The 25286-nt window shown below is 48.3% G+C and overlaps 1 protein-coding gene across 3 annotated transcripts; it reads left to right on the top strand.

Moving 5' to 3' along the window:
* The first annotated feature begins 1437 nt into the window (after positions 1-1437).
* On the top strand, positions 1438-24146 carry SNTA1 (syntrophin alpha 1). Of its 3 annotated transcripts, none has more exons than XM_064475768.1 (8): positions 1438-1840; positions 4650-4835; positions 16738-16942; positions 19843-20050; positions 20199-20329; positions 22330-22558; positions 23242-23429; positions 23514-24146. In XM_064475768.1, exons 1-8 carry the CDS (start codon positions 1531-1533, stop codon positions 23623-23625), a joined length of 1569 nt encoding a protein of 522 aa, XP_064331838.1. In that variant the 5' UTR covers positions 1438-1530; the 3' UTR covers positions 23626-24146. The 3 variants fall into 3 exon arrangements, with proteins under 3 accessions (XP_064331838.1, XP_010981303.2, XP_064331840.1); XM_010983001.3 differs by having other exon boundaries at positions 22330-22526; XM_064475770.1 differs by lacking the exon at positions 1438-1840 and adding an exon at positions 1894-2190.
* The last annotated feature ends 1140 nt before the right edge of the window (positions 24147-25286 follow it).

Genomic DNA, 25286 nt, shown 5'->3' on the forward strand with positions numbered 1-25286 from the left:
GTCCCTCCCTGCTCGATGTCTACCTCTTAAACTCAAGTCCTGTCTCTGGAGTCATGCTCTCCACCATATGCAGCCTCACCCCAATACTCGAAGCCTTGCACCAGATTCATGGTTCTGTCTCTTTCTCTCTCTTTTTTTAAAATTGAAGTATAGTTGATTTACAATGTTGTGTTAGTTTCAGGTGTACAGCAAAGCAATTCAGTTAACTTACATATATATTCTTTTTCAGATTTTTTCCATTATAGGTTATAAGGAGATATTGAATATAGTTCCCTGTGCTTTAACAGTAGGTCCTTGTTGTTTATCTATTTTATATATAGTTGTATGTATCTGTTAATGCCAAACTCCTAATTTATGCCTCTTCCCCCTTTCCCTTTGGTAACCATAAATTTGTTTTCTTTGTCTGTGAGTCTATTTCTTATTTGTAAATAAATTCATTTATATTGTTTTTTAGATTCCACATAAGTGATATCATCTGACATTTGTCTCTGTATGACTTACTTCATTTAGTATGGATGAAGTAGGTCCTTCCATGTTGCTGCAAATGGCATTATTTCATTCTTTTTTATGGCTGAGAAGTATTCCATTGTATATATATATATACCACATCTTCTTTATCCATTCATCTCTCTATGGACATTTGAGTTGCTTCCATGTCTTGGCTATTGTAAGTAGTGCTGCTATGACCATTTGGGGTGCATATATCTTTTGAATTAATAGTTTTCATCTTTTCCAGATATATGCCTAGGAGTGGGATTGCTGGATCCTATGGTAACACTCTCTTTAGTTTTTAAAGGAATCTTTATACTGTTCTCCACAATAGCTGCACCAATTTACATTCCCACCAACAGTGTAGGAGAGTTCCTTTTTCTCCACACCCTCTCCAGCACTTATTTGTAGACTTTTTGATGATGACCATTCTGACAGGTGTTAGCTGATACCTCATCGTAGTTTTGATTTGCATTTCTCTAACAATTAGCGATATTGAGTATCTTTTCACGTGCCTACTGTCCATCTGTATGTCTTCTTTGGAGAAATGTCTATTCAGGTCTTCTGCTCATTTTTTGATTGGGTTGTTTGTTTGATATTTCTTGTGCTCCCACGTTGGTAAACTATGGTTCCTGGCACTCTACTGCCATACCCAGTGCAGTCTCCTCCACAGAATCTTAGGACTGTCCCTGACACGAGGCCCCGCCCCTGATGGCCCCGCCCAGCTCCCCACCACGCCTACTCCTTGCATTAACTCGTGGCCGCCCCCTTACGACCCCACCCCCATGTAGTTTCACACTATTTCCTTGGGGTCCTGGGCCTCTCCCCAGCCCCACTCCAGCTTGCTTGTGGCCCCTCCCCTCACCGTTAGCCACACCCCTACATAGTCCCGCCCCTCGAGGCTCCACCCCCAGCGGCCGGGGGTAGGGTGGCGGCTGGCCCAGCCCGGCCCCCGCTGCCCTCGGCCCTGGGCGCTGGGTCGGAGCCGGCTGGGCACAGCGGGGCAGGGCGAGCGCTCGGTCCGGGGGCTCTGAGGCGAAGATGGCGTCAGGCAGGCGCGCCCCGCGCACCGGGCTGCTGGAACTGCGCGCCGGGGAGGGCTCGGGGGCCGGCGGCGAGGGGTGGCAGCGGGTGCTGCTGAGTCTAGCGGAGGACGTGCTGACTGTGAGCCCCGCCGACGGCGAGCCCGGCCCCGAGCCTGGCGCCCAGCGGGAGCCAGAGCCCGCGCAGCTCAACGGCGCCGCTGAACCGGGCGCCGCGCCCCCGCAGCTGCCTGAGGCGCTGCTGCTCCAGAGGCGCCGCGTAACCGTGCGCAAGGCCGACGCGGGCGGGCTGGGCATCAGCATCAAAGGTGGGCGCGGGGGCACCCAGGGCATGGGTCGTGGTGTCTGTGGGACTGCCGAGGGCGTAGGGGTTTCAGGGGCTGGCAGCGCGTACTGAGGACGTGGAGTTGGAGGACTTCTGTCGAGGGTAAGGAGATCTGCGAGAATAGAGGGAAACGAAGGCATCTGGAGCACCATGGTCGGAGAGGGTTTTGAGAATCAGAGGTCGCAGTTGGAAGGCACAGGTGTGGAGGGTGTTGGGGGCGCACCAAGGACACGTGGGTGGGGAGTTCTGTGTGGAGGCTAAGAGACCTGAGACTGGTTCCCTCTCAGAGGTTGCATGGACACCAAGGACAAGAGGACTCCGAGGAGAGCAAAGGTTGGAGAAAGGGGAATGAGGCCTGGGTCGCTGCTTGGGCTGGGAAGTGGAAGTCTTCAAGACACAGCCAAGGTGGGAGGGAGGGGTAACACTTGGAGTCAGGAGCACAGGGAGGGGGGCATTGGAAAGGTAGGTGAAGGTACTGGCTGGGCTCATAGGCAGGAAGCCAGGAAGGGCCTAGAAATCAGAGGACCCAGGAAGGCTGTGTACCTAGGTGAAGAGCTCTGACAGTTGGGTTTGAGTTTCCTGATTTGACCATTTACACCTTGAAAAGGATTGAGAGGGACTCTCAGCCCCCAATACTGACAGCTTTCTTTAGGGGGGTACAACCCAGACTATGTTTCAGTCCAGGATCTGCTGTGTGAACTTAGACCTAAGTCATTTCCCTCTGGACCCCAGTTTCTTTAACTATACAATGAGGGTAATAATAGTGTTGGGATATTTCTATGAATACAGGAGTCCGAAGTACTCACCCTGCCAACACATAGTAGGTACCTGGTTAAGTTTTGCTGTTCAATGACAGGAAAATGGAGGCCAGGAGAAACTCCCAAAGTAACTAACCATAGTGCTAAATGGTTCACCATTCCTACCCACCTACTTCTCAGGCTCTGAGCTCCCGGAAGAGCCTTGGGAAAGGGTGGTGTCAGTCCTCATATTACCCTGGATGTGCACTGTTCCCTTGCTCTGGTGCTGGCTCTGTTCCTGGTGCTTCCAGACGCTTTGGTCTCAGTGAGGGGCCGGGGATGGTGGTGACTTGGCTACTACCACTGTGTGCCAAGTACTGTGCTCAGTACTTTAGGCTCATGATCCATTTCATCTTGGCAACAAGTGGTAAAAGGTAGGAAGCATACATAATCCTCATTTTGCAGGTGAAGAAACTGAGTCTTAGAAAAGTAAAATGACTTTCCCAGGGTCACGCAGTGAGTAAGTGGCAGAGCTGGGATGTTAACCTCAATTATCAGGCTGCTAGAGAGTACCCAGGAGTGTCATTTCTCCCCTTTGAAGGGCAAACTCCCATGCAGCCAACCAAAGAGATCTAAAAGTGGGAAATAGGAAAACCAGGGAGTAGGCGCCAGTTTTGCCCTCAAACTCCAGCATGGGCTAGGCCAACAGATCAATCTAGAAACTAGATCCTCAGTGTGTCAAAGCAGGAAGAAATTTAGAGTTCATATAGAGTTCCATTTTGCAGATGGACAAACTGAGGCTTGGAGAGAAGGGTCTAAGGTCACATAATGTGACTCCCTAGCTTCATGCTTCCAGATTGGGGTGAAGGTACTTCTAGGAGTTATCAGAGGAAATACTAGCTCCATTCAGTTCTTCACGTATGGAGACTATGCTCCTATTGCCATGTTGATCTTTCCTCTAGGGTCTAGCCCAGCCCAAGGCAGCCAGGAATGATCATAGATTCAAAATGAACTGAAGTCCCTACTTTCAGGTGGAGGAGGGCAGATATAAATAGAAACCCCTTCCTTTCCTAGGCCCCAAGCTCTGTGCGGTGCAATGAGCAAACTGTTGGACCTGTGCGGGGGTCAGAAGGGGCATTCCTGTCCTACTATGGCCACCAATTTCTTGTGTGACCTCGGAATTATGACCTCCTCTCTGGGCCATTAGCACCTCATCTTTGGACCAGTAGTGTGATAGCTGAGGGTCTGACCTATAGTCTACCACAGAGTTAAAGGTGTTGGTTCTGGATCCAGGAGACTGAGGTTTAAATACCGGCTTGGCCACTAACCAGCTGGGTGACCCTGGGCAAGGGGCTTCTCTCCACACTTCAGTTTTCCTGCTAGGAATCTGAGCATGTGGTTGGGGTGTTGTAAGGATGCAATGAGACAAGATTGAGAGCATTTAGCATGGTGCCTGGCACTTGATATGTGGAACTAATGTGAACTGTTATTACTGTTTCTTATTTTAAAAGGACATTCAAGAGGTTAGCAATAAAGCAATTCAATAATGTATCAAAAATGTATCAGAGACACAGTTCAGATAGGCTTTTGGAATCTCTAGACTTTAAGGCCTTGGTTTTTAGCCTGGGTTCTAGGTTGTAAAGCTTTCTGATTGCTAAAGAGATCCTTTGAAGCTGTAGCAATAGCTGACTTCTATCTTTGTTGCAGGTTGGAAGCTATCAATGGGCTTTCCCACTGTGGGAAAATTGCTTAAAATCCAAATATTTAAGAAAAGGTTATTGAAGCATCTTGTAAATTATAAATACTGCTGAACTCCCAAAGCGTTTAACCAGAAGATCCATTATAACATTATAAATTTAAAAAATGACATAAGTATTATTAGTGTCCCAAGCTCCTAAGACTCCTTTCTGAGATTCTCTTTACTGTCTACCCCTTCTTTCCCAGTGCTGGGCTGGTCCCCGCAGGAGGCCTTCAGAAATAATTTTGCTTCCTAGATATGTCTCCCAAGTGTTGGAGTGTCTGCCTCAGTTTCTTCCTCTTTCTGTGCCTGTGCAGGGGGCCGAGAGAACAAGATGCCTATTCTCATTTCCAAGATCTTCAAGGGCCTGGCAGCTGACCAGACAGAGTCCCTCTTTGTGGGGGATGCCATCCTGTCTGTGAATGGGGAAGACCTTTCCTCTGCCACCCATGATGAGGCTGTACAAGTCCTGAAGAAGACAGGCAAAGAGGTGGTGCTGGAGGGTAAGCATTGAGGACCCCAGGGATGTTCAGTTCTTCCTTACCTCCCCCAAGTCTCAAGCAGTGGGGGCTGAGAGGTGGGCAGGGTTGAAAATAAAAACAAAACTTGGGGATCTGCCTTGAGACCATGTGGGGTTGGTGGGGGAAGAACTGGCACAGAGCCAGATAGATCTGATTTTCATTTCCTTTCTCCCACTTCCTAGCTCTGTGGCTTTGGACAAGTCACTTCATTTCCCTGAGCTTTAGTTTTCTCATCTGTAAAGCAGGGATGTAACTTCTGCCTTGCTGGGTTGTGGAAATAGGACAAAAGGTCCACGGCAGGGGCTTTTGGTCCACAGTAGGATTTGCCACCCAGTGAATGACTCACGGGAAGAGCGGGGCAGGGACTGGGGAAGGGGAGGCTAAGATTCTTTCCTGGGAAACTGAGAGGGCTCTCAACTCTAGGCTCTCCTCCCACCCAGGTGTCCTAGAACCTGCTTTGGGAGAAGACTGACCTTTATGTGGCAGAACATCAGGTACTTCCAGCTAGGATCAGAGATTTTTTTTTTGACGGGGGTGTGGAGGTGAAACTTGGTGGTTCCCCTCCACTGTCCCCTCTCTGTATGGTCTTGGATGAGACCTTTATCTTCTCTGGACCTCAGTTTCCCATCGATCATGATAGTCTCTTGCTGGGATTGTCCCATATCTGCCTTTTGCCATGTCTCTCAGGAGGTTTCTGCTTTGCTCAGCCCTTTCCTCAAACTCCACTCTGTCAGTTCCGGAAGCTGTGGGGGCCTGAGGAATGTGTCTTTGGCTCATGGCCCAGAACAGGCACAGGGAGGTGGCGGAGGCTGATGGAGAATGCCATGGCCAGTGAAGCTGCTGAGCTGAGTCCCAAGCCCAGATCCTGATAGACTGCCTTTGTTTCCCCAAAGAGGTCTCCAAGAGGCCACAGAAACCAACACACTCTGGGTGATCTTTGGCATTCTTGTGCCCTGACCTCAGTTCTCTCTCAGTTTTGTTTTATTTTATTTTTATATTTTATTATCTATTTAAATGTATTGTGTCTATTTAAATGCTACTATTGCATTTTAAAAATACTTAAAGCTGACTCTGCAGTATTGGTCCCTAAAAGCTTAAGTATATCAATCATATTTTAACAGCAAAGTTAAATAATGAGATCACACATCAATGATATGGATATAAGAAACGTTTCCTCCCATGTGTCTCATTGCCTTGATATGTCTAGCCAGTAATGCAGTTTGAAGCAGCTGAAATTTATTAAAATGACATATTTTGGTTAACTTGAAAAGCTTTTAGTTTATGCTGTTTGAAAGTTTAGTCCATAGATGGTAACATCTCTACCATAGACACACTTATAATCCACACTGAGGTCCCTCTCACCTCCTCATCTTTAGGTTGAGAATGCCGCTATCTGGGTTAGCAGTGTGGATCATTCTGAGAAGGTAGCATCTCTGAGTGTTAGATATTTGAAGCATCTCCTGATTTAGAAGCTAATACTCAAGCCTTCTGTCTAACTCATTCATTCCATTCCTTCCTCACTAAGCAGGAAACATTTCCAGGGACCTACTATGTACCTGGTGTGCCAAAACTTGGGTCAGAAGCTAAACCAGACCTAGGCCCTTTCCTGAAGGAGCTCATCACTGGGTGGGGAAGATAAAATATAAATACTTTCTCTTCCACACAAACTACTTAAAAGTCAGTGTCTAAAATCCCGTCTGCTCTGTAATGAATCTGGCCTTGGGTAAGAGCCTTGTCTTCTCTGGGCCTCAGTTTCCATATCTGCTGGGGTTAGACTAGATCAAAGATGACTAATAGCTTTCATTCTGAGCATCAGCTTCCCTAGTGGCTACTGGGAATTCCATATTAGAAAGATTAGGAGGCCTTATCTGGACTCAGCAGAAAGTAGCTGGAACTGATTAGCAATGTCTATTGCAGATAGAGTAGGGAAGAGTAGTAACATGTGTACCATCCCAGGACTGATGGTCTTGAGCACTCATAGGAGATTCTTCATAGAGCAAGACCTTTCCTTGGCAAACCTTGCCCCAGGTTTCTGGGTGGAGCCTCACCTGCCTCTTGCCCAGCATAGGATTTGGCACACAATAGGCACTCTCTAAATGCTAGCAACTCTCCCCCTGTCCCAGCATTTATATAAAATTGGTATTATTTCCTCCTTAAATGTTTGGTAGCATTCTGCAGGGAAGCTACCTTTATAGAAAGTTTTTCAAACTGTGATTTTAATGTCTTTAATAGGGTAATTTATATGATCTTTTTTTCTTGAGTGAACTTTAGTAGTTTATGTCTTTCAAGGAATTTGTCCATTTCATCTAAGTTGTCAAATTTCATGGCATAAAGTTGTTTATAATCTTCCTGTTGTTTTCGTCTCTCTTAGATGAGAGCCCTTTCCTGCTGTCTTTCTCCCTCCTCCCTTTATACTGCTCTACTCAGTGGCTTCAAGGGGACTCTCAGTCTCATGGGGCAGATGGCTAAGCAAACCTACCAGATCCCTGACCTGTCATAGGTGCTGCGGTGGAGTCTGCCCAGGGATTGGAGGAGGCAGTGGTCACCTCTCTCTGGGTGGTCAGGAAAGGCCTCCTGGAGGAGGAGATGCTGGCACTTTATGAACAATAAGCAGATGTGGGTCGCATTCCAGGATGGGGAGCCAGGTGAGCAAAATAATGGAGCTGTGAAATGACTGGACTTACCTGGGGAATTGCCTGGGAAATAATTCAGCTTTATCTGTGCCCAGGGTGTGAGGAAGTGAGTGGAGAAAGAGGAGGCTACTCAGACTGACAGATCCTGCAGGACCTTGACTTTTAGACTTAAGGAGCTTGGACTTTCTCTGGAAGGAATCAGAGAGCCATTAAAGAGCTTTCAGCAGTGATGCACATGGTCAGCTCTGGGCTTTAGCTGCATCAACCTGGTTTGGTTTGGAAAAAGATGAAAGTAGATACAGAAGGGCAGCAAGGAGGCTGGGGCTGTGAACAGGAGGGAGAAGGGGGTGGGTCAACCTAAGCAGGCTTGGATAAAAGGAAGAGTCTGGAGGTTGGCCTTCTTATTAGTTTTTCCCAGCTTTTTATTAGTTGAAGTCTCTCAAGCTGCTCTCCCACAGGCTTGTGGAAAGAGGTAATTCCACCCATGGCAGCAAAGGGGTTGGGGTGGGCCCTGCTGTCAACTATCTTTGAACTGCAGGGGTGATCTGAGAAGCCTGGAGGATGTGAGGAAGCTAGGATGCTGGGTTGTGGCTGATCCTTGAGATTTAGGGGAGTTTGTGGAGACTGGGCAACTGCCCTAGTCTGGAGCCAGAGCTCCTGGAAGCCTCTCTGGGCCTAGGTTCCCTGCTAGACCTCAATCACTGGTCACATTGTTCATGCCTCTCCCCACTCCCACCCCCCATCCTACTTCTAAGGTCACCTCCAAGGGGCCACAGAAGGGTGGCCTGTCCTTTGGTTGTGAGTTTGGCAGGGCAGCCGGGCATCTTTCCAAAGGCCTGCGCTTGATGTGTACAGAATTCCCTGAGAACATCATAGAAGGAAAGATGTCACTGGCAAACTGCGGTTCCCAGCCTGAATCCTGCTTCCCTGGCCTACGTCAGGGTCTCAGCGGGGCCTCAGCAACCCCTGCCTGTCTCCTGGACCTTTCCCTCTGTGAATTCAGGGGTTTTCACAAATGTCTTGAGCCTCTTCTTGGCCACAGGAATGTGTTTGTGACCAGAATCTGGGCCCAAGCTGGCCGCCAACACGCTTCTGACTGCTGCTTAGAGAGGCCCATTTTGTGTGCAGATCTGGAGCCTGGGCCAGCCTGGGCCCTTGGAGACCAGGCCTGGGGGGAAGGGGAGGGACAGCCAAATGCCCCCCACCCTCAGTGTGGCTGGCAAGATAGGGGCAGCAGGGAACCTGTGATGCATTAAAAAATAATACTAAAGGACAGCAAAAATGAATAAAGTCAAGTTTAGTGCTTTGTACAAAGTGGAAAAGGTCTCACATAAAGATCAGGCTTTTAAAAGATACAGGCATAGAGTAATAAGTACATAAAGACACGGAGAGTAATAGGAATTGCTATAATCTCTGTTTTACAGACAAGATCACCAAGGTTTATTGAGAATAAATAATTTTATTCAAGTCATACAACTAATAAATTGGCAGGCTCAGAATTCAAACCTAAAAGAAAAAAAAAGAATTCAAACCTAGGTCTCTCCAATTGTAGAGGCCACTATCGCCTCTGCCTTGGATAATATCTACCTCACATGATTGTTTGCAAGATTAAAAAATAATGTAGGTAACGTGCCAAGGCCAGTGCGCATAAGTAGGTACTCAGTTTTTTATTTGCTATTTATAAGGATGAAACAATGCATTTGAAGTGCATGGCACGATGTCTTCCACATAGTAAGCATTCAATAAATGTCAACCTTTATCATCATCACGTCAACAGCATTGGTGTTTTCTCCAGTAAAATTGAAGGTCTCTGAGGACAGGAATCATGTGTAGTTTATCTCAGAGCCCCAGGCCTGGCACCATGCCCAGATCACATTACATGTTGGTGAGTTTGGGGAGAGTGATCACTAGGGGACATCTCTGACCCTTCCTACTTTGCCTTTAACCTCATCAATTGCAGTTGACTTTTGTCAATGTTTAAGATGGGGCTTAAGGCTCAAGCAGGGCTTGACTGACTCCTGACAGTTTCCATTATGAGTCCTCAGAACTCCAAGGCCCAGTGCCTGCTGGCTCATCCCCTGGGAGATGGACACTGCCAGGTGTCCTGTTGGAAATTTGGCTCAGTACATCACCACCGTCAAAAGTGGATATTATTAATGGATGCAGCTAATTTGAGTCCACCCTATTCAGCTTAGTCGAGGGATGCTGTGCCTCAGAGATGCCTGAAGGACTCCTGACCTGAAACAGAGATGTGAATGGAGCCCCTGTCCAGTCCTCCCATGGCTGCAAAGACCTGTTGTTCTAATTATTATTCTCAAGAAAACATTAATTTGTGTGCACACGCACACAGGGCTTTGGGCCATGTGATCCCCCACAGACAAAACTTGGCTTAATCCAGCCCTGGTGTGTTCCCCAGATCTTTGATTAAAATGCTTGTGGGGCTCTGGAGGCAGGTTTTGGCCTCGATTAGCTATGTGAAGCTGGCTGCTGATGGAGGTGGAGGAAATAATAATGATAATGAGGAGAATGTTAATAATAGTGATGATGTCTGCTGTTTATTAGCACCTGCAATGTGTTAGACACTGTGCTAAGTAAGTGTCTTCCACATGTTATCTCACTGAACTCTCAAAACCACCTCTATAATTCAAGGTAAATTGTTCATCCATTGTACAGATGAGAACACTGAAACTCAGAGAGGTGAAGCCACTTGCTGGAGGTCACACAGTGGCAGAGATGGAATTTGAGGTCAGATCTGTCAGATGTCAAAACCCATGTTCTTAAATATACATACTGCACTGCAAGTCATGTCATCCCTATGAGACTCAGTTTATTCAGTTTATTCACCTGTTAAATAGGACATGGACTGGTCCCATTGAGTTGGTGTGATTAGGTAAAGATGTGTTAGTAAGATTTGAGCTTTGATGCTTGGTATATAGTAGGCACTCAATAAGTGCTTCTTTCTCCCATTGCTAAGATCCAAGTAGGTATCCTGAGTTGATGAAAGCTTTATCTTTGGATCCTGGCTAAGATGGTTTGGAATGTGGTGATGTATTTTTGAAAAATGAACTAGAGTTTTAACAAATGTAAAAAATAATATAAGCTTATAAAAAAACCACAAAGGAGTAGAAAGCAATGATCTTCTCATAGAGATAACCACTGTTACTATTTTCGCACATTTCCAGAGAAAAATTTCCATGTTTGTTTTTAGCATTAAACAAATTGAGGACATCTTTCCGGTTCAGCACATGTAGCTCTGTTTCATTCCTTTTAACCTGCATAATATCCCATTATTGGGATTCATACATTGAGCAAATATTTACTGAGCCCCTGCTCTGTGCCAGGACTAGATGTAGGCACTAGGGATATAGCTGTGAACAAGACTGAGCAGTCTGCCAGTCAGAAACATCCTGTTTTTGGCAGGCCCTATTCATGGAATTCAAGTTATTCCTAGCCTCAAGCACCACAGACAATGGGGCCATGACCCCTCTGTGCACCTGTGAACATTTATTTGAAGCGGGATTCCTGCAAAGGGTATTGCAAGGTCAAAGCGTTCATGGACCTTTAGGACCTTGATGGACGGTGTTTCCTACACAGCACAAGGGTGTGAAAGGTGAGATTTTTATGTTCCAGAGTGTGGCATTCCGGGCAGTGCTGCTGCAGGACTTGCCAGTGGCTGGGAACTATTTATAGTGCATTATTGCTGGACCAACAGAACCTTAAAGGTCATCCTTTCCAGAGCCTGTTGCAATGCCAAGTCCTCTGCACACCATCCTGGGTGGGCAGGTGGGCAGCCTGGATTTAAATCCTCACAATATCTTACTCAGAGAGCTGGTGTATTAGTGCCCATTATATGGGCAAGGAAACTGAGGCTCAGAGAGACCTTGGGACTTGCCAATGCCAGATAGTAAGCGACAGAACCTGGTTTGAAATCTTTGTCACCACTTTTTGTACCCATCCCCTTATATTATCATACTAGGAATAGCAGCAGAAATAATAACCACACTACTATTTATTGAAGACTTAGTCTTTGCCAGGCAGGGCAAAGCACTTTACAAGTATTGACTCTCAAAATGCTGGAGGTAGATATATTTAACTCCCATTATGAAGATGAAGAAATAGAGCATTACGGAAGTCAAGTCATTTGTCTAAGCTCACGGAGCAAGGAAGTTAAATGTAAGCCTGCCTCATTCTAGAGCTGAATTCAATGTTGTGTCCAGGCTTAGAAGCCCCAGGCCTGTTAATATTCATTCATTTAACCCATTTCTTGTTTACTGATTACCTGGTATATGTCAGGATTATTCTAGAAGCTGGGGATACCCTAGTAAACAAGTAAACAGGTCCCTGCCCTCACAGAACTGACATTTTGGTTAGAGCAGAGAGACTGTAGACTAAGAAGCAAATGGATATATCATGTAATTTCAGGCAGGGGCAAGTAAGTGACCACCCACTGAACAGACAAGAGACAGCTTGAGCTTAGAGGACAGGCTTCAGCCAAGACTCAAAGCCAAGATATTCAGTCACAAACATTTACTGAGCACTGGGATAAGTCCTGGGGATACTGTGCTGAGCCAAAACAGATGTATTCTCTTCTCTCTGCAACACATATGTTCCCTCCCAATTGTCCTGGGCCAGGCGAAAGGTCCTGCTTTGTCTCTGTTCCTTGTGTTTCTAGTGGAATCTATTCCTGGCTCCTCGAGGCCAGGGCTGGCTTCTCTCCTTGGCAGAGTTGGGAATCGGGGCCTCTGGAAGAGGCAGGGTGTCCTGTGTGTGTGTCTGTCTCAGCTTCCCTGAAGAGGAAGGGTCCACGTATCATTGCTTTACCAGGTTCCTGGGCCAGGGGTTTGGCTGGGGAGGGTGTGGACACCTGCTGAGCCTGTCCTTGGAGTCTCAAGAATGCTGGCCACAAGGCCATGGTCTTGCCCTCAGCTCTGCAGGCCACCACCCTTGGGCAGCCCCACCCTGCCTGCTCGGGTGACTCAGGCAGAAATCATAGCAGGGAGGAGGCCTCAGAGCTGGGCTATTTATGGCCAGACTCTGGGGCCCCCAGGTCCCCACCCCTACTCTGGGGCAAGCTGATTGGTTTGTGAAATCCAAGCCCCATTTTGGACACCAGCTGGTGTGCTGTCCATTTATAGCACGTTCCTGTGGGAAAGGAGGAGGATCCACATATGGGACGGCCTGGGTGCGCAGGGCCTCTTGTAGTTTCTCTGGCTTCAAAGTTGACAAGTTCATCTGAGTGCGGAGCACAGGAGATTCCTGCTGGATTCGGAGGATACAGAACTGAGTCTGTCAAGGTTGCTGCCCACACAGTGCCCTCAGCCTGGTGGCATACACAGAGTCCCACACAGACACATAGAAGACTGGGGTCCAGGGGCCTGCAGAGGTGATGGGCATGGAGGATCCTGAGTGGGCGTCTGGGAAGGTTCCCTCGAGGGGCAATGTCTGCGCTGAGCCGGGAACGCCTGGGCTGTGGCGCCTTCTCCCTTCTGCTGAACGAACCTGTCCTGTCCTGGCGTTTATTTCTCCATTCACAGGACACTGACTCTGGTGTCAAATCAAACCCCATTTCTGTCCTCTGGGAGCTCCCATTTTGGTGAGAGAGACAGCCCTAACACACAAAATCACAACAGAGTTCTAAGGCTGGGCAGAACCTGTGTCACATGTTTTATATAATTTCATGTAATTTTGGCATCTCTGTAAGGTTGACATTGTTCCTCTTTCATTGACTGGCAGACTGAGGGCCAAAGAGGGAATTACTTTGTCCATGGTCATACAGCTAGACAGAACTGGAATTCAAATCTAGGAGTGCTTGTCTCTACACCATGTACTAAGGGCATTCTATGCAGAGGGAACTGCATTTTCAAAGGTGTTTGGAAGCTCCTGCAGCTTCTGAGAGCTCTGAGGAGGTTAGTATGATTGGATTAGAGGGTGAGATTAGGGCTATGGCAAGAGGTGAAGCCAGAGAGGAAGGCAGGGCCCAGGTCCTGGAGAACCTTGAGGTGGTGAAGGGTGCAGGGAGCCCGAGCAGGGCTTTGAGCAGGGAAGGGGTGCGGCTAGTTATAGTAGGGAGAAATATCAGTTGCATCCTGAGTGGAGGTGAGGGGGTAAGGAGTGGGGAGGTGGGTGGGTGCTGTATTGGTTAGGATGCTTTTGTCTGCAGGTAACAGGAACCCAGTTCACAGAGGTTTAAACATTGAAGAAAATGTGTTTTCTTCCAGAGTACCTAAAGTCAGCATAGCTCCAAGTGGATTAATTTAAGGCCTCAGCATCCTCAATGTGTGGACCCCAATCCTGTGGTCAAACTGACTGTCATTGCTCCAGGACCAACCACCCCTCCCAGCAACTTCTAAAGGCTGGAGGAGGGGAAGGGGAGGGAGCATACTTCGCTTCACAACTCACTGGACAAAATTGTATCATCTGCTCCTTTCTAAGCCAATCACAAGCAAGAGGGATGGAATGATCATGATTAGCTTTGACCAGTCAAGATTCTCCCCCTGGGTTGGGGAGAAGCCCAGCCTATAGGGCTCAGCGTGCTGTTAGCAAGGAGAAGAGGAGCGGGGGCAATGGTTTGGCTGTCAGATAAGCTGTCCCTCCTCCATTGCCCCTTGAGACATAGTCCTAGGGTAAGCCATTGTTGTAATGATGAGGATGAGTCATTTTTAGTCTTAGTTCCCAAACTTTAGACCTAGGTGTAATTCTCTCAAAAAAAAAAAAAAAAAAAAAAAAAAAAAAACCAAAAAAAAAAACTAGCTCTTGTTTTCAACATAACTTCTCTTTCAACCCCAATAGGGTTTGTGACTCCCTCTCACTTTCATCCCTGTTTGCCTCGGATCCTATCTGAGCATCAAGGGCAGTCTTCTGGGATAGAAATAGTTTCTTAACTGGTTCTTCCAGGAAGCTGGGCCAAGAACTGCTTCCCTACCCCTTCCTGGCCTGTCCACTCACAGGTAGAGCATACTGACTGGCCTTGACTGCAGATATTAGATGGCTGGTGAGCCAGATGGCCAAGGGGGTAGGGGTGGCTGAGAGGAGAGGAAGGGAGGCTGCCCAAGGGCATAGGCATCCTTCACTAGGGCAGCAAAGGGGACAGCCTGGCTGAGGGAAGAGAGACCAGTGCTTGGGCAAGTCTTTTAACCACCTTGACATACACACTGTCTTCCTAGTAGCTCATTTTAGAGACAGGAGACTGCTGCTCATCAGAATTGGGAACAATCCAGATGCCAGGACAGATGTGGCAGACGCTGTTGGTTGCCTGCCTACCAACCATTTCCCCTTCTTCCATGCTAACAGAGCCTGATTTAATTGGGTGGGAATATGCTTAGCCCCAAAGGCTGAATTGTGATTGGTTTAAATCAGTCATGACTATTCCCTCGTACTAATTATTGTTCTAGAAGAGGGTATGCAGCCTAGTCAGGCCAATGAGATATAAGGCTTCATGGAAATATTTACATTTCTGATAAAAGGGGAGGTGTGAGAAAACAGTCCTTTTTCTGCCTGTCTCTTCCCTTCCTGCTTTGGGTTTTGTCATGTAAGGAACGGCTGGCTTGAGCCTGTGGCAGCCATCCTGTGGTCATGAGGGCAATTTCAAGAGAATGGCAGAGAGGCCTACCCAGAATGCAGTGTCATGGAGCCACTGAACCAATCTTGAAATTGTTTTCCTCTAGACTTCTTGTTACAGGAAATCATAAATGTCTTTATTGCTTAAGGCTGTATTATCATATGTTCTATTATTTGTGGCCAAACTCAACTAACTGATAGAGCAAGAATGACCAAATGTTTTATTACCAATCAGCCTTAATTGATTGGTAATGACTGCTGTAGAACACTATGATTGATTGGTGAAGTCTTCCTTGAGTAAGGGATAGAGAAGTGGTAGTGCAACACCTGGAACTTAGTAGGTGCTCAAGAAAACTGACTTTTGTCTATGAATCTCTATTCCCATCAAGCTCTTTTCATATCAACCCTGTCATCATGTTGCATTTTTCTTCTAGCTGCTTTTGTCAGTGAGATCTGCCTTTTCTGGAAAGGTATGGGATCCAGGCTCCACTCAAGACTCTTTTGGTTGCAAATATCATAACTCCTGTTGGGATGGCAGACTGGCTTTCTAGAGGAGGAATATCAGATACCGGAACATTAGCGGGTGCCGGGCAGGGCTCTCCCACTGTTTCTCAACATGCATCTCCATTAATTATCTCATTGTTTTTTAACATGTATTTCTTCTTAAAAATCATCTCACTTTATTTTTGTTTTTTTGGTGGGGGGATTTGATTGATTGATTGATTGATTGATTGATTTAATGAAGGTACTGGGGATTGAATCCAGGACCTCATACATGGTAAGCACACACTCTACCACTGAGTTATACCCTCCCCTCCATTAATTATTTCTCCCTACAAACCAGCTCTCTCCTCTTCTCTGTCCTCAAAGCAGAAGCTGGTTGCCCCCATAGCATTCAGGTTTATTCAAGACACCGGTCTAGGATCCCTCAACAGTTTCAATTTGAGTAGTTTAGTTTGGGTTGGTATTGACCCCTGGTCCAGATAGCATAGCCAGGAGGGCAGGGTCACATATTAGAGCATGACTTTATGGGTCAGTTGGGTAGAGGAAGTGAATAAAAATCTCAGTTCCTCATTTGTGCTAGCCACATTCCAAGTGCTCACTAGCCACATGTGGCTAGTGGCTACTGTATTAGATGGTGTATATAGAGAACATTTTCTTAATCACTGAAAGCTTTGTTGGACAAAGTTATTCTAAGAGGAGTCCACTATACTCACTCAGTGATGATTGGTTAGAGCTAAGAGGGCCCCTAGACATCTACATTGGCCAGGGTACAAGCCATACTCCTGTAACCAGACCGCTATAACATATTGTGGCTCAAATATTAGAAGCTCCTTGCTTTCTTAGGTAACATGTCAGGTCTGACATGGAATCTCCAAAGCCTCAGCATCCATTTATTTCTGTTTTATTGGCCAGTCTTCTAAAGCGTGGCTCATGTTCTCCTGGTCAAGATGTTGCCTCTCCAGTCTGTGTTCCAGCCAGCTCAACCCTGTCAGAGGAAAAGATGGGGAAAGGGAGGATATGTCCCTTTCATTAGTGGGCAGAATTTGGTACCTGTCAGAGATTATAGTCTAGAGGAGGATAGTGATAGTGGATTCTTCATAAATTAAACTCTTAATGAATTAATGACAATTGTGATGTGTGCTGCATGGGAGCCCATGTCACATTGGTAACTGCTGACCTGTCCCCTTCAGTCAAATACATGAAGGAGGTCTCACCATATTTCAAGAACTCTGCCAGCAGGACCTCGGTTGGCTGGGACTCGCCTCCTGCCTCACCCCTTCAGCGACAGTCTTCCTCCCCTGGCCCCCCACCCCAGGACCTCAGTGATGCCAAACGCGTGTCCTTGAAGATGGCATATGTCTCAAGGAGGTGCACTCCCACTGACCCAGAGACCAGGTAAGCCTAGCACAGGGGGCAGCTCAGACAGACATGCCCTCGTGTTAGGTGGTGGGACCAAAGGAACGATTCCCCTGTGTTGCAAGTGACGAGCACCATGCCCAAATGTAGTAGGTGCTTAAGAAATGTTAGTTGAATGGATGCAAGAATGAAGTTACGGGGATGATGGTGTGCTTTGCTTCTCTCTTCCTTCTCTGGGCAGTTCACATCTGAGGAGGAACTTGATCTGCAGAGGATCCCTGGATTCTGGTCTTGATTCTCCTTGGACTAGTCCCTCTTCCTCATTGACCTTTAGATTCCCCTTTGTGAAATAGGGATATTGAACTCAGCGAACCCCTCCAGACTCTTCCAAGTTGGCTGAGGTTTTGAGCTGTCTGGTAACGTTCGTGTCAGGGCCATGGCAGGTTACCATCCATCCTTCATATCTGAGCAGCCCTTAACACTGATGGTAAAATTGATACCAGCACAATTTAACTCTCATAGCAACCCTATGCGCAAAGTCCTATGGTTTCACCCCCACTTTATACATGACGACAGAGAGAGGAAGTAACCTGCCTAAGATCACACAGCCAGGAAGTGCTGGAACTTGTCTCATTCCAGGTAGTCCTCTCTGCTTCAGTAGCTTCAGTGCTTGAGTGATGGTGGCGGTTGAATGGAATATATGTTGACCAGATGGGGTGTACAGTATTGGGTGGTGTATATATGGCATGGGCATAAAAGGCTTGTGCTGTGGGTCCTGGTTACCACTGAGGTTCAATGCCAGGCAAATGCCCAACATTGGCCTCAAGGGCTGATGAGTGTTCAGCATCCAAATCTCCTGGCCCTACATGATGCCCCAGCCCTAGACTGCCCCATGAGGCAAGAATTGGTGATTCACAGGTCACTTATAGGTGCTGCACTGAAGGGGCACTTTGTGTTGGGTGAAGGTGAGGTGATATTAGTCCTTCCTGAGAATCATAGAACCTTAGGTTAATCATAGTTCCCAGCCTAATCCCAAACAGCACCTGAAGCATGTGTGTACATGCATTTCTATGTGTGTGTATGTGTAGATGGCCAAGTGTTTGTATGTATATGGGAGCATCTGCATGGGCATGGTGTAGATTTGTGCATACATGTTTGCATGTGTTAGTGTTAATATTCGTGTGTGTTGATGCATGTGTGTACATGTGCATGAGCGGTGCACACATGTGCCACTGTATGTGTAACTTGAATATAACTGGGGTTCTATATCAGCACAAGAGGTGAAGCCAAAGGGATACACTCTGGGAACCAAATTACAGTGAAAAAGATTTCAAACGTTTACTTAGTGTTAGGATTACATTGGGCTGCAAGTATCAGAAACCCCACCAAGCAACGGCTTAAATAAATGAGTTAATTTTCCCACATGTTTCCTAAACAGCAGTCAGCTGTTTAGGCTGCTATTAATGCTCAAGAATGCCCCCAAGAAATCAGGCTTCCAGCTTCTTCCTCTGTCATCTTTTTTTTTTTTTTGTGGATTTTCGTCTTCTTGGAAGCAAGATGGTGGCTACACCTCCAAGTCTGTGGCCATATTCTAAACAGGAAGAAGGCAAAGGACAAAGGAGCTGTCCTCCTGGGATTTTGTTCTTTTGCTGCATAACAAGGCATCCTAAAATTTAGTGGCTTAGATAAATAAGCCACTAATACTAAACTGTTAAAAATAAGAGTTCATTATTTCTCACAATTCTGTAATCTGGGCTGGCTCAGCCTGCCAGTTCTTTTGTTCTATGTGGTATCTGCTGGGGCTGGAAGTCTAAGAAGGCTGCTTCACCGTCACGTCTGCTGCCTCAGTGGGGATGGTTGGAGGAGCTGGGGCTGGCTAAAGATTCCCTTCCCAAGTGGCCTTTCTCCATGGATGGCTTGTTCTTCCTCTCTGGGTAGTGGGCCTTAGGGTGGTTGGATTTCATGGTGGCTTGGGAATGCCAGAAGGCACTTCTGACACATTTTATTGTCAAACCAAGTCACCAGGTCAAGTAGAGGAGAAATAAGCTTCACCTCTAGATGAGAGAGGTGCACGGTGTGTACAGGGAGGGGTGGATTTGGTGGAGTCCATCTTTGGAAACTAACTACCATGGTTAGGGATGCTATACCTTTCATCTGGGAAAGGACACCCTCCCCCACAGACCCCTCTCTCTTCTTATTGGTTAGAACTGGGTCAAGGGCCAGCCCCAGCCGCGAGGGAGCTGTGTAGTAGAGGAAGGCGTAGGTGGAAGGGGTTGGAATGAATGTGTGAGAGCTGTCCCCCAGTTTCTGCCCTGCTTCATCGGTTACAGGAAAGCCAAAGGGGAGTGAAATTTTAATGCTTCACAAAATGTTTTTAAGTCCTCTCCCTGTCACTAACTCCTCCTGTGCTTCCCTGAAGCCCTCCCCCTATGCTGGCAAGCATGGCTTTTGGTCTCCTGTCCCTTCTCCCTTCTCCATTCCTCCAGTTCTTTTTACGTAGACGAACTCAGCCTACCAAGCCTTTCCAGTTTCTGTGTTTTTCTACCCTTGATTAGTGCATTACTTTGGTTCTGCACCACAGAAGAGAACCTGGGAGCAAGACAATCCTCCTTAGAAACCAGGAAAAAAGGGAAAAATCATGAATCCTCACACAGTGATTATTTTGGCCCCTACACCCATGTTTGAATGTGTGTGTGTATTTATGTGTATGTTCCCCTGTGTGTGTGTCTGAGTCTCTTATCCCTGGACCCCATGAGGCTCCAACAACTGTGGCTGGAGCCCCAGCAGCGTGTGATGCTATGGATTCCCTCATGGACATCCCTGTGGTTTCTTCTGGGTTTGCAATAGATGGGGTTTCTTGGGCCAGATTTGTGGGTTGGGCAGCTGCAGCCCAGTAGTCCAGTGGATAGGCCCCTCTTCCACCTCATTTGTGCCTGCAGGTATCTGGAGATCTGTTCAGCAGATGGCCAAGACACCCTCTTCCTGAGGGCCAAGGATGAGGCTAGTGCAAAATCATGGGCAGCTGCCATCCAAGCCCAGGTCAACACACTGATGCCCTGGGTCAAGGACGAGCTGCAGGCACTGCTGTCAGCCACCAGCGCAGCTGGGAGCCAGGACCTCAAGCAGATTGGCTGGCTGACGGAGCAGGTGCCTGCTGGGCTGGGGCTGCTTCTTCCCCCTCCTCCCCTCTCCCAGAGCTGACCCCAGTCCCATTGCCCCTCACTGTCCCACTCCACCCTGGCCCTCTGCCCTTTCCCCTCGTCGTCCCTCCTCACCACTGCTTTGCCCCCTGCAGCTGCCCAATGGGGGCACCGCACCCACCTTGGCCTTGCTGACTGAAAAGGAGCTGCTCCTCTACTGCTGTCTCCCCCAGACCCGTGAGGCCCTGAGCCGGCCGGCCCATACCGCCCCACTCATCACCACAAGGTATCGGCGGAAAGGCAGGAGTGTGTGTCCCACCAAGAGCTCGAGGGCTGATGTTCTAGACAGACCTCAGAAGCTGGGGATTCCAGTCCCATTCTGTCCTGAGTTGTTCCCCAGGTGATCTGAGGCAAGTCCGCCCTGTCTGGGCACTGGTTTCCTCATCTGTAAAGTGGGGGCTCAGAACGGAAGGATGTGAGTCCCATCAGTCACTTGTGCGTTGACACCTCCTCTGCCCAACCTTGAGCTGCGTGGCCCAGGTGCAGGGCTGATCCCCATAGTCTCTGTCCTCGGGGGGCACCCAGGCTAGTGTGGGAGACTGGCCCAGAAACAGCCTTCACAACGCAGGGTTGTAGGAACCATTTAACTCTACCTGGCCTGGTCAGGCAAGGCTTCAAGCAGAAGGTACCTTTTGAGCTAGACTTTGGCAGATGGGTAGAATTTTTGTATTTAAGAAAGGGTGGAAGAGCATCTCACACAGAGGGAACAACACAGTCAAAGGTACAGAGGCATGAAGGGCTACAGCATGTTCATGGAGCTATGAGTGTGCTGTAACCAGCATGTAGATTCTGTGCAGGAAATGGAGAGAAATGAGACAGGGCATGGGCAGAGCCTGATCTTACAGATCCCCTATTGCCTGGTTAAGGAATGTTAGCCTTATCTTAAGAGTTGTGGTGCAGTGGAAGTTTCAGCCTGACAGTGAGGTGGCTGGGGTTGTGTTTTAAACGCATCCCTGTGGCTGCCACATGGAACGTGCACTAGAGGAGGGGGATGGAAGCTGGGAGGCTGCTGCAGTTATTCCGGAGAGATGATGGAGGTGGGTGGAGGCAGCAGATGGAGGAGAAAGGCTGCATTTGCATTGGAAAACACATGGGTGGTAAAATTAACTGGGCTTAGTACTTGCCAGATGGGGAGAGTGAGGGAGGTGTCTGGGATGAATGGATGAAAAGGAGGTTTGGAGCTTGTGTCTGGGTGGGCGGTGGGATTGGTGGTGGGACTGGGGGTGGGAGTACAAAGGGAGGAGGTCAGAGAAAGATGCTGAGTTGAGTCCAAAGTGTGTGGAGGACAGGTAGGGAGCTTGGCTAGGAATCTTGAGGACTTGTGGGTCTGTGGCTTAGGGCTGGAAAGTGGGGGACTGGGTATCAGCAGCAGCTCCAAGGGGGAACCGAGGCTCCTGGAGAGTGTGTGGAGTAAGGAGCAAGAAGGACTAAGGGCCGGAACTCTGGGGTCTGCTGCCCAGAGAAGGGCAGTGAGCTGCCCAAGGTTACACAGCTCGTGGGAGTCAAGCTACAGGGTCTGGGCCCGTGTTGTCCGTGTCTCCTCACCCCAGGCTGGGCTTTGGCACATGTGTCAGGAGCCTGCTGCCTACCAGGGACAAGCAAGCCATGAATTGTCTGCCTAATCAAGTGCCTCATCAATTCAGGCCCCGAGTGTTTACTGAGCACCTCCTATATGCTAGGCATTGTTTCAGTTGCTGGGAATAGAGTAATGAACAAATTAGATAACAATTTGTACCGTAGGTGATAGTCTAGTGAAAATGACAGTCTAAAACCGACTGAAATAATAACAAATAATTACAATTTCTGGTACCATGATGAAAAGTAAGGCTAGTGGGTGACAGGGTGCTGTTTTAGACAGGGAGGTCAAAGAAGTCTTTTCAAAGGAAGAGGCCTTTGAGCAAAGGTCTAAAGGAAGTGAGGGAGTGAGCAGTGCAGATAACCAGGGAAGAGAGTGCTCGGCAGACGGAACAGCATGTGCAGAAGTGCTGAGGCAGGAGGGTTCTTGTTGTGTTTGAAGACACCAGTAGGGCTGGAGCTGAGGGGCTAAGGGGAGGGTGGCAGGAGATGGTCTCCTGTGAGTCAATCAGCGCCTGTCTGAAAGTTCTGTCCCCCCATTAAGTGGTGAAGGAGCCATAGGGTCCCTTCCCAGGTCACCAATCCTTTGGCCCAGAACTACTTCCCCACTGCCCAAGGCCTCATGCTTAGCCCTCTGCCCCCTGCCCCCAGGCTGGTGCACTCAGGCCCCTCCAAGGGCTCGGTGCCCTACGATGCAGAGCTTTCTTTTGCCCTGCGCACGGGCACGCGCCATGGTGTGGATACTCACCTGTTCAGCGTGGAGTCACCGCAGGAGCTGGCTGCCTGGACCCGCCAGCTGGTGGATGGCTGTCACCGGGCCGCTGAGGGTGTGCAGGAGGTGTCTACAGGTGGGCTAGGTGGATCTGGGAGTGCTTTTCTGGTAATGAGCCTCTCATCCCAGAGGCATTCAAGTTTCCTTCTCTAGGGTGCTTCAGGAGGGGGATAGAAAGTGGGATTTGGGGTCTCTGAGGGCCCTCTGTTTTGGACATGCAGGTGCCCTGGTAGGTAGTGAGACTCTTTTCCCGGGGGTTTCTTGTTCTGGCTTTGTGATTCCACTGATGAGGGTATAAGAGATGGCACTTGGAGTAGGATTGCCAGAAAAAATACAGGACACCCACTTAGATTTGAATTTCAGGCAAACAACATATAATGTTTTAGGATATGCATGTCCAAATTATCCATTGTTTATTGGAAATTCACACTTAACTGGGCAATTCTACATGTCTTTAGGTCTTCAAAGGCCACACTTGGTGGGTCTGCTGATACCTTTTTTAGTCAGTGGGCCTCCTGTCCGTGGCAGAGTTGATGCTCCCCCTTTCCACTTCTGGTACTGCGGGTAGTGATACTGGAAGTGGGGTATAGGTTTTCTGTATTTAGAGTGTGGGTATCTCTCTACAGGGTGGGTGTACAAATGGCACGACAGACAGTGAGCATCCCACCCACAGTGGTATGCAAGCCTCACTTTTGGAGCTGCCAGTGGGGGCTGGAGGAGGGCTTGTGGTCTCTGAGGTGCTGCTGCACCCATGCCCACGCATCCTCCCTGTGCCCACGTCCTCTCCGCAGCCTGCACGTGGAACGGCCGTCCCTGCAGCCTCTCCGTGCATATTGACAAAGGCTTCACACTGTGGGCGGCTGAGCCAGGTGCGGCCCGAGCTGTGCTGCTCCGACAGCCCTTTGAGAAGCTGCAGATGTCCTCGGATGATGGTGCCAGTCTCCTTTTCCTGGACTTCGGGGGTGCTGAAGGAGAGATTGTGAGTGGAAGGGGAAGGGGGCTATGCTCTTCTGGAGGCCAAGCTGGATGGGGCTCCTGACACTTCTCTTCATCCACCCTGCAGCAGCTGGACCTGCATTCGTGCCCCAAAACTATGGTCTTCATCATCCACTCCTTCCTCTCGGCCAAAGTCACCCGCCTGGGACTCTTGGCCTAGAGGTCGTCAGATGCATTAGCCCTGAAGAGGGGGTGTCCACGACGTGGTCTGACCTGGCCCTCCGCTGATGCCTGCTTACTGCTGGGCTGAGGGAAGGGAGAGGAAAGGAACAAGAATGCAGAGACACAGCCCCTGCGGGATGATGGGATAATCTTGGGGACTGGGACCCAGACTCAGGACACAGGGGATCCTGCTAGTGATGGGGTGGCCTCCCTGCTGCCCCCACCCCCACCAGTGCCTTTTGTGGATAGATATTTTGTGTACACAGAAGCCATTCCAAGCCTGGGACCTGCCCCTGTGGGGATCCTGACCTCCAGCCAACAACTGCCAGGCCTCCTAAGGGGCCCCAAAATCATCCCCAGTGGCCCCACCTCAAGCTGGATTCCCCTGGAGTCTGTGGCAAGAGAAAGAGGAGGAGCCTTTCTGTTCATTTCTCCCCTCAGCTCCACCACCTTGGAGCATCTGGTTTGTCTCTTCATCCTCTCCCTCTCCTCGTTACTCTTGGATAAATAAACAGCCTGTGAGCACATAGGCAGCCTGGCCCAGTGTCTGTGGTTTGTACCTTGTCCTGTGGGTCCTGTGGTGGCCCCTGCAGTCCCAAGATGGACCAGACCTAGGACTGGAGCCCCTTTCCTTGGAGAAAAGCAGACCTTTAACCACAGAGCCAGAAAAGAGTATATTGGTTATCTACTATTGCATAACAAATTACTCCCAAATTTGGCAGCTTAAATCAATGAACATTTATTAACTTTCAAGTTTTGCAGGTTAGGAATTTGAGAGTGGCTAAGCTGGGTTGTTCTTGTCTCAGGGTCTTTCATGAGGTTATAATCTAGCTGTCAGCTGGGGCTGCACTCATCTGAAGGCTTGGCTGGGTTAGAGGATCTGTTTCCAATATTTCTCACTCATGGCTGTTGGCAGGAAGCCCTAGTTCCCCACCACATGGGCCTAAGCATAGGGCTGCACACTTAGTGTGCTCAGGACAAGGGAGCTGTCTTCCCCAGAGTGAATGACACAGAAGAGAGAATCAAGAGGAGTCCACAGTGCCTCTTACTACCCAGTCTTGGGTGTCACATACTGTCACTTCTGCTCTATTCTATTCATTAGAAGTGAGTCACTAAGCCCAGCCCACACTTGAGGTTGAGGGGAGGGGAATTAGGCCCCACCTTTTGAAGAAAGTAATGTCAAAGAATTTGTGGACCTATTTTAAAACCATCATATAAAAAACAAACAAACAAACAAACAAACAAACAAACAACCATCATAGAGAGCCTCTGGCCCCTTTCCTGCAGAAAAGAGGATGCTTGGACTGTACTTCGTGGAATGTTTCTTTGGAAGCTGTACCATGCTGGCTGTAAGTGAGCCCTACTTGCTTGAGTTGTCCAATAGTAATGAGAGCTTTCATTTACAGAGTGCTTGCTATCTTCTGGGCACTGTGTATACATTTCCTCATTGGATCCTAGCCACAAACCTATGTGATAGGCATGGCAATCTTTATATCACAAGTGAGGAAACTGGGTCTCAGAGTGGGAGAGTGACTTGACCTAAGTCATACAGCTATGAAATATCTGAGCTTGGATTCCAACTAGGTCTTTTTGACTTCAGAGACCTTGTTTACCTTACAGACTTTCTGGCCCTGCCCTGTCCACTAGAAATATAGTGCAAGCCACATATGTAATTACC

Source organism: Camelus dromedarius, chromosome 18 (genome assembly GCF_036321535.1).
Source record: "Camelus dromedarius isolate mCamDro1 chromosome 18, mCamDro1.pat, whole genome shotgun sequence".
In the NCBI taxonomy this organism is placed as follows: Eukaryota; Metazoa; Chordata; class Mammalia; order Artiodactyla; family Camelidae; genus Camelus; species Camelus dromedarius.

Excerpts from the sequence above, each read along its gene's own strand:
- SNTA1 (XM_064475768.1), top strand. The coding sequence starts at position 1,531 with ATGGCGTCAGGCAGGCGCGCCCCGCGCACCGGGCTGCTGGAACTGCGC. Across the intron at positions 4,836-16,737 it reads CAAAGAGGTGGTGCTGGAGG|TCAAATACATGAAGGAGGTC; the intron begins GTAAGCATTGAG and ends TGTCCCCTTCAG. Across the intron at positions 23,430-23,513 it reads GGGGTGCTGAAGGAGAGATT|CAGCTGGACCTGCATTCGTG; the intron begins GTGAGTGGAAGG and ends TCCACCCTGCAG.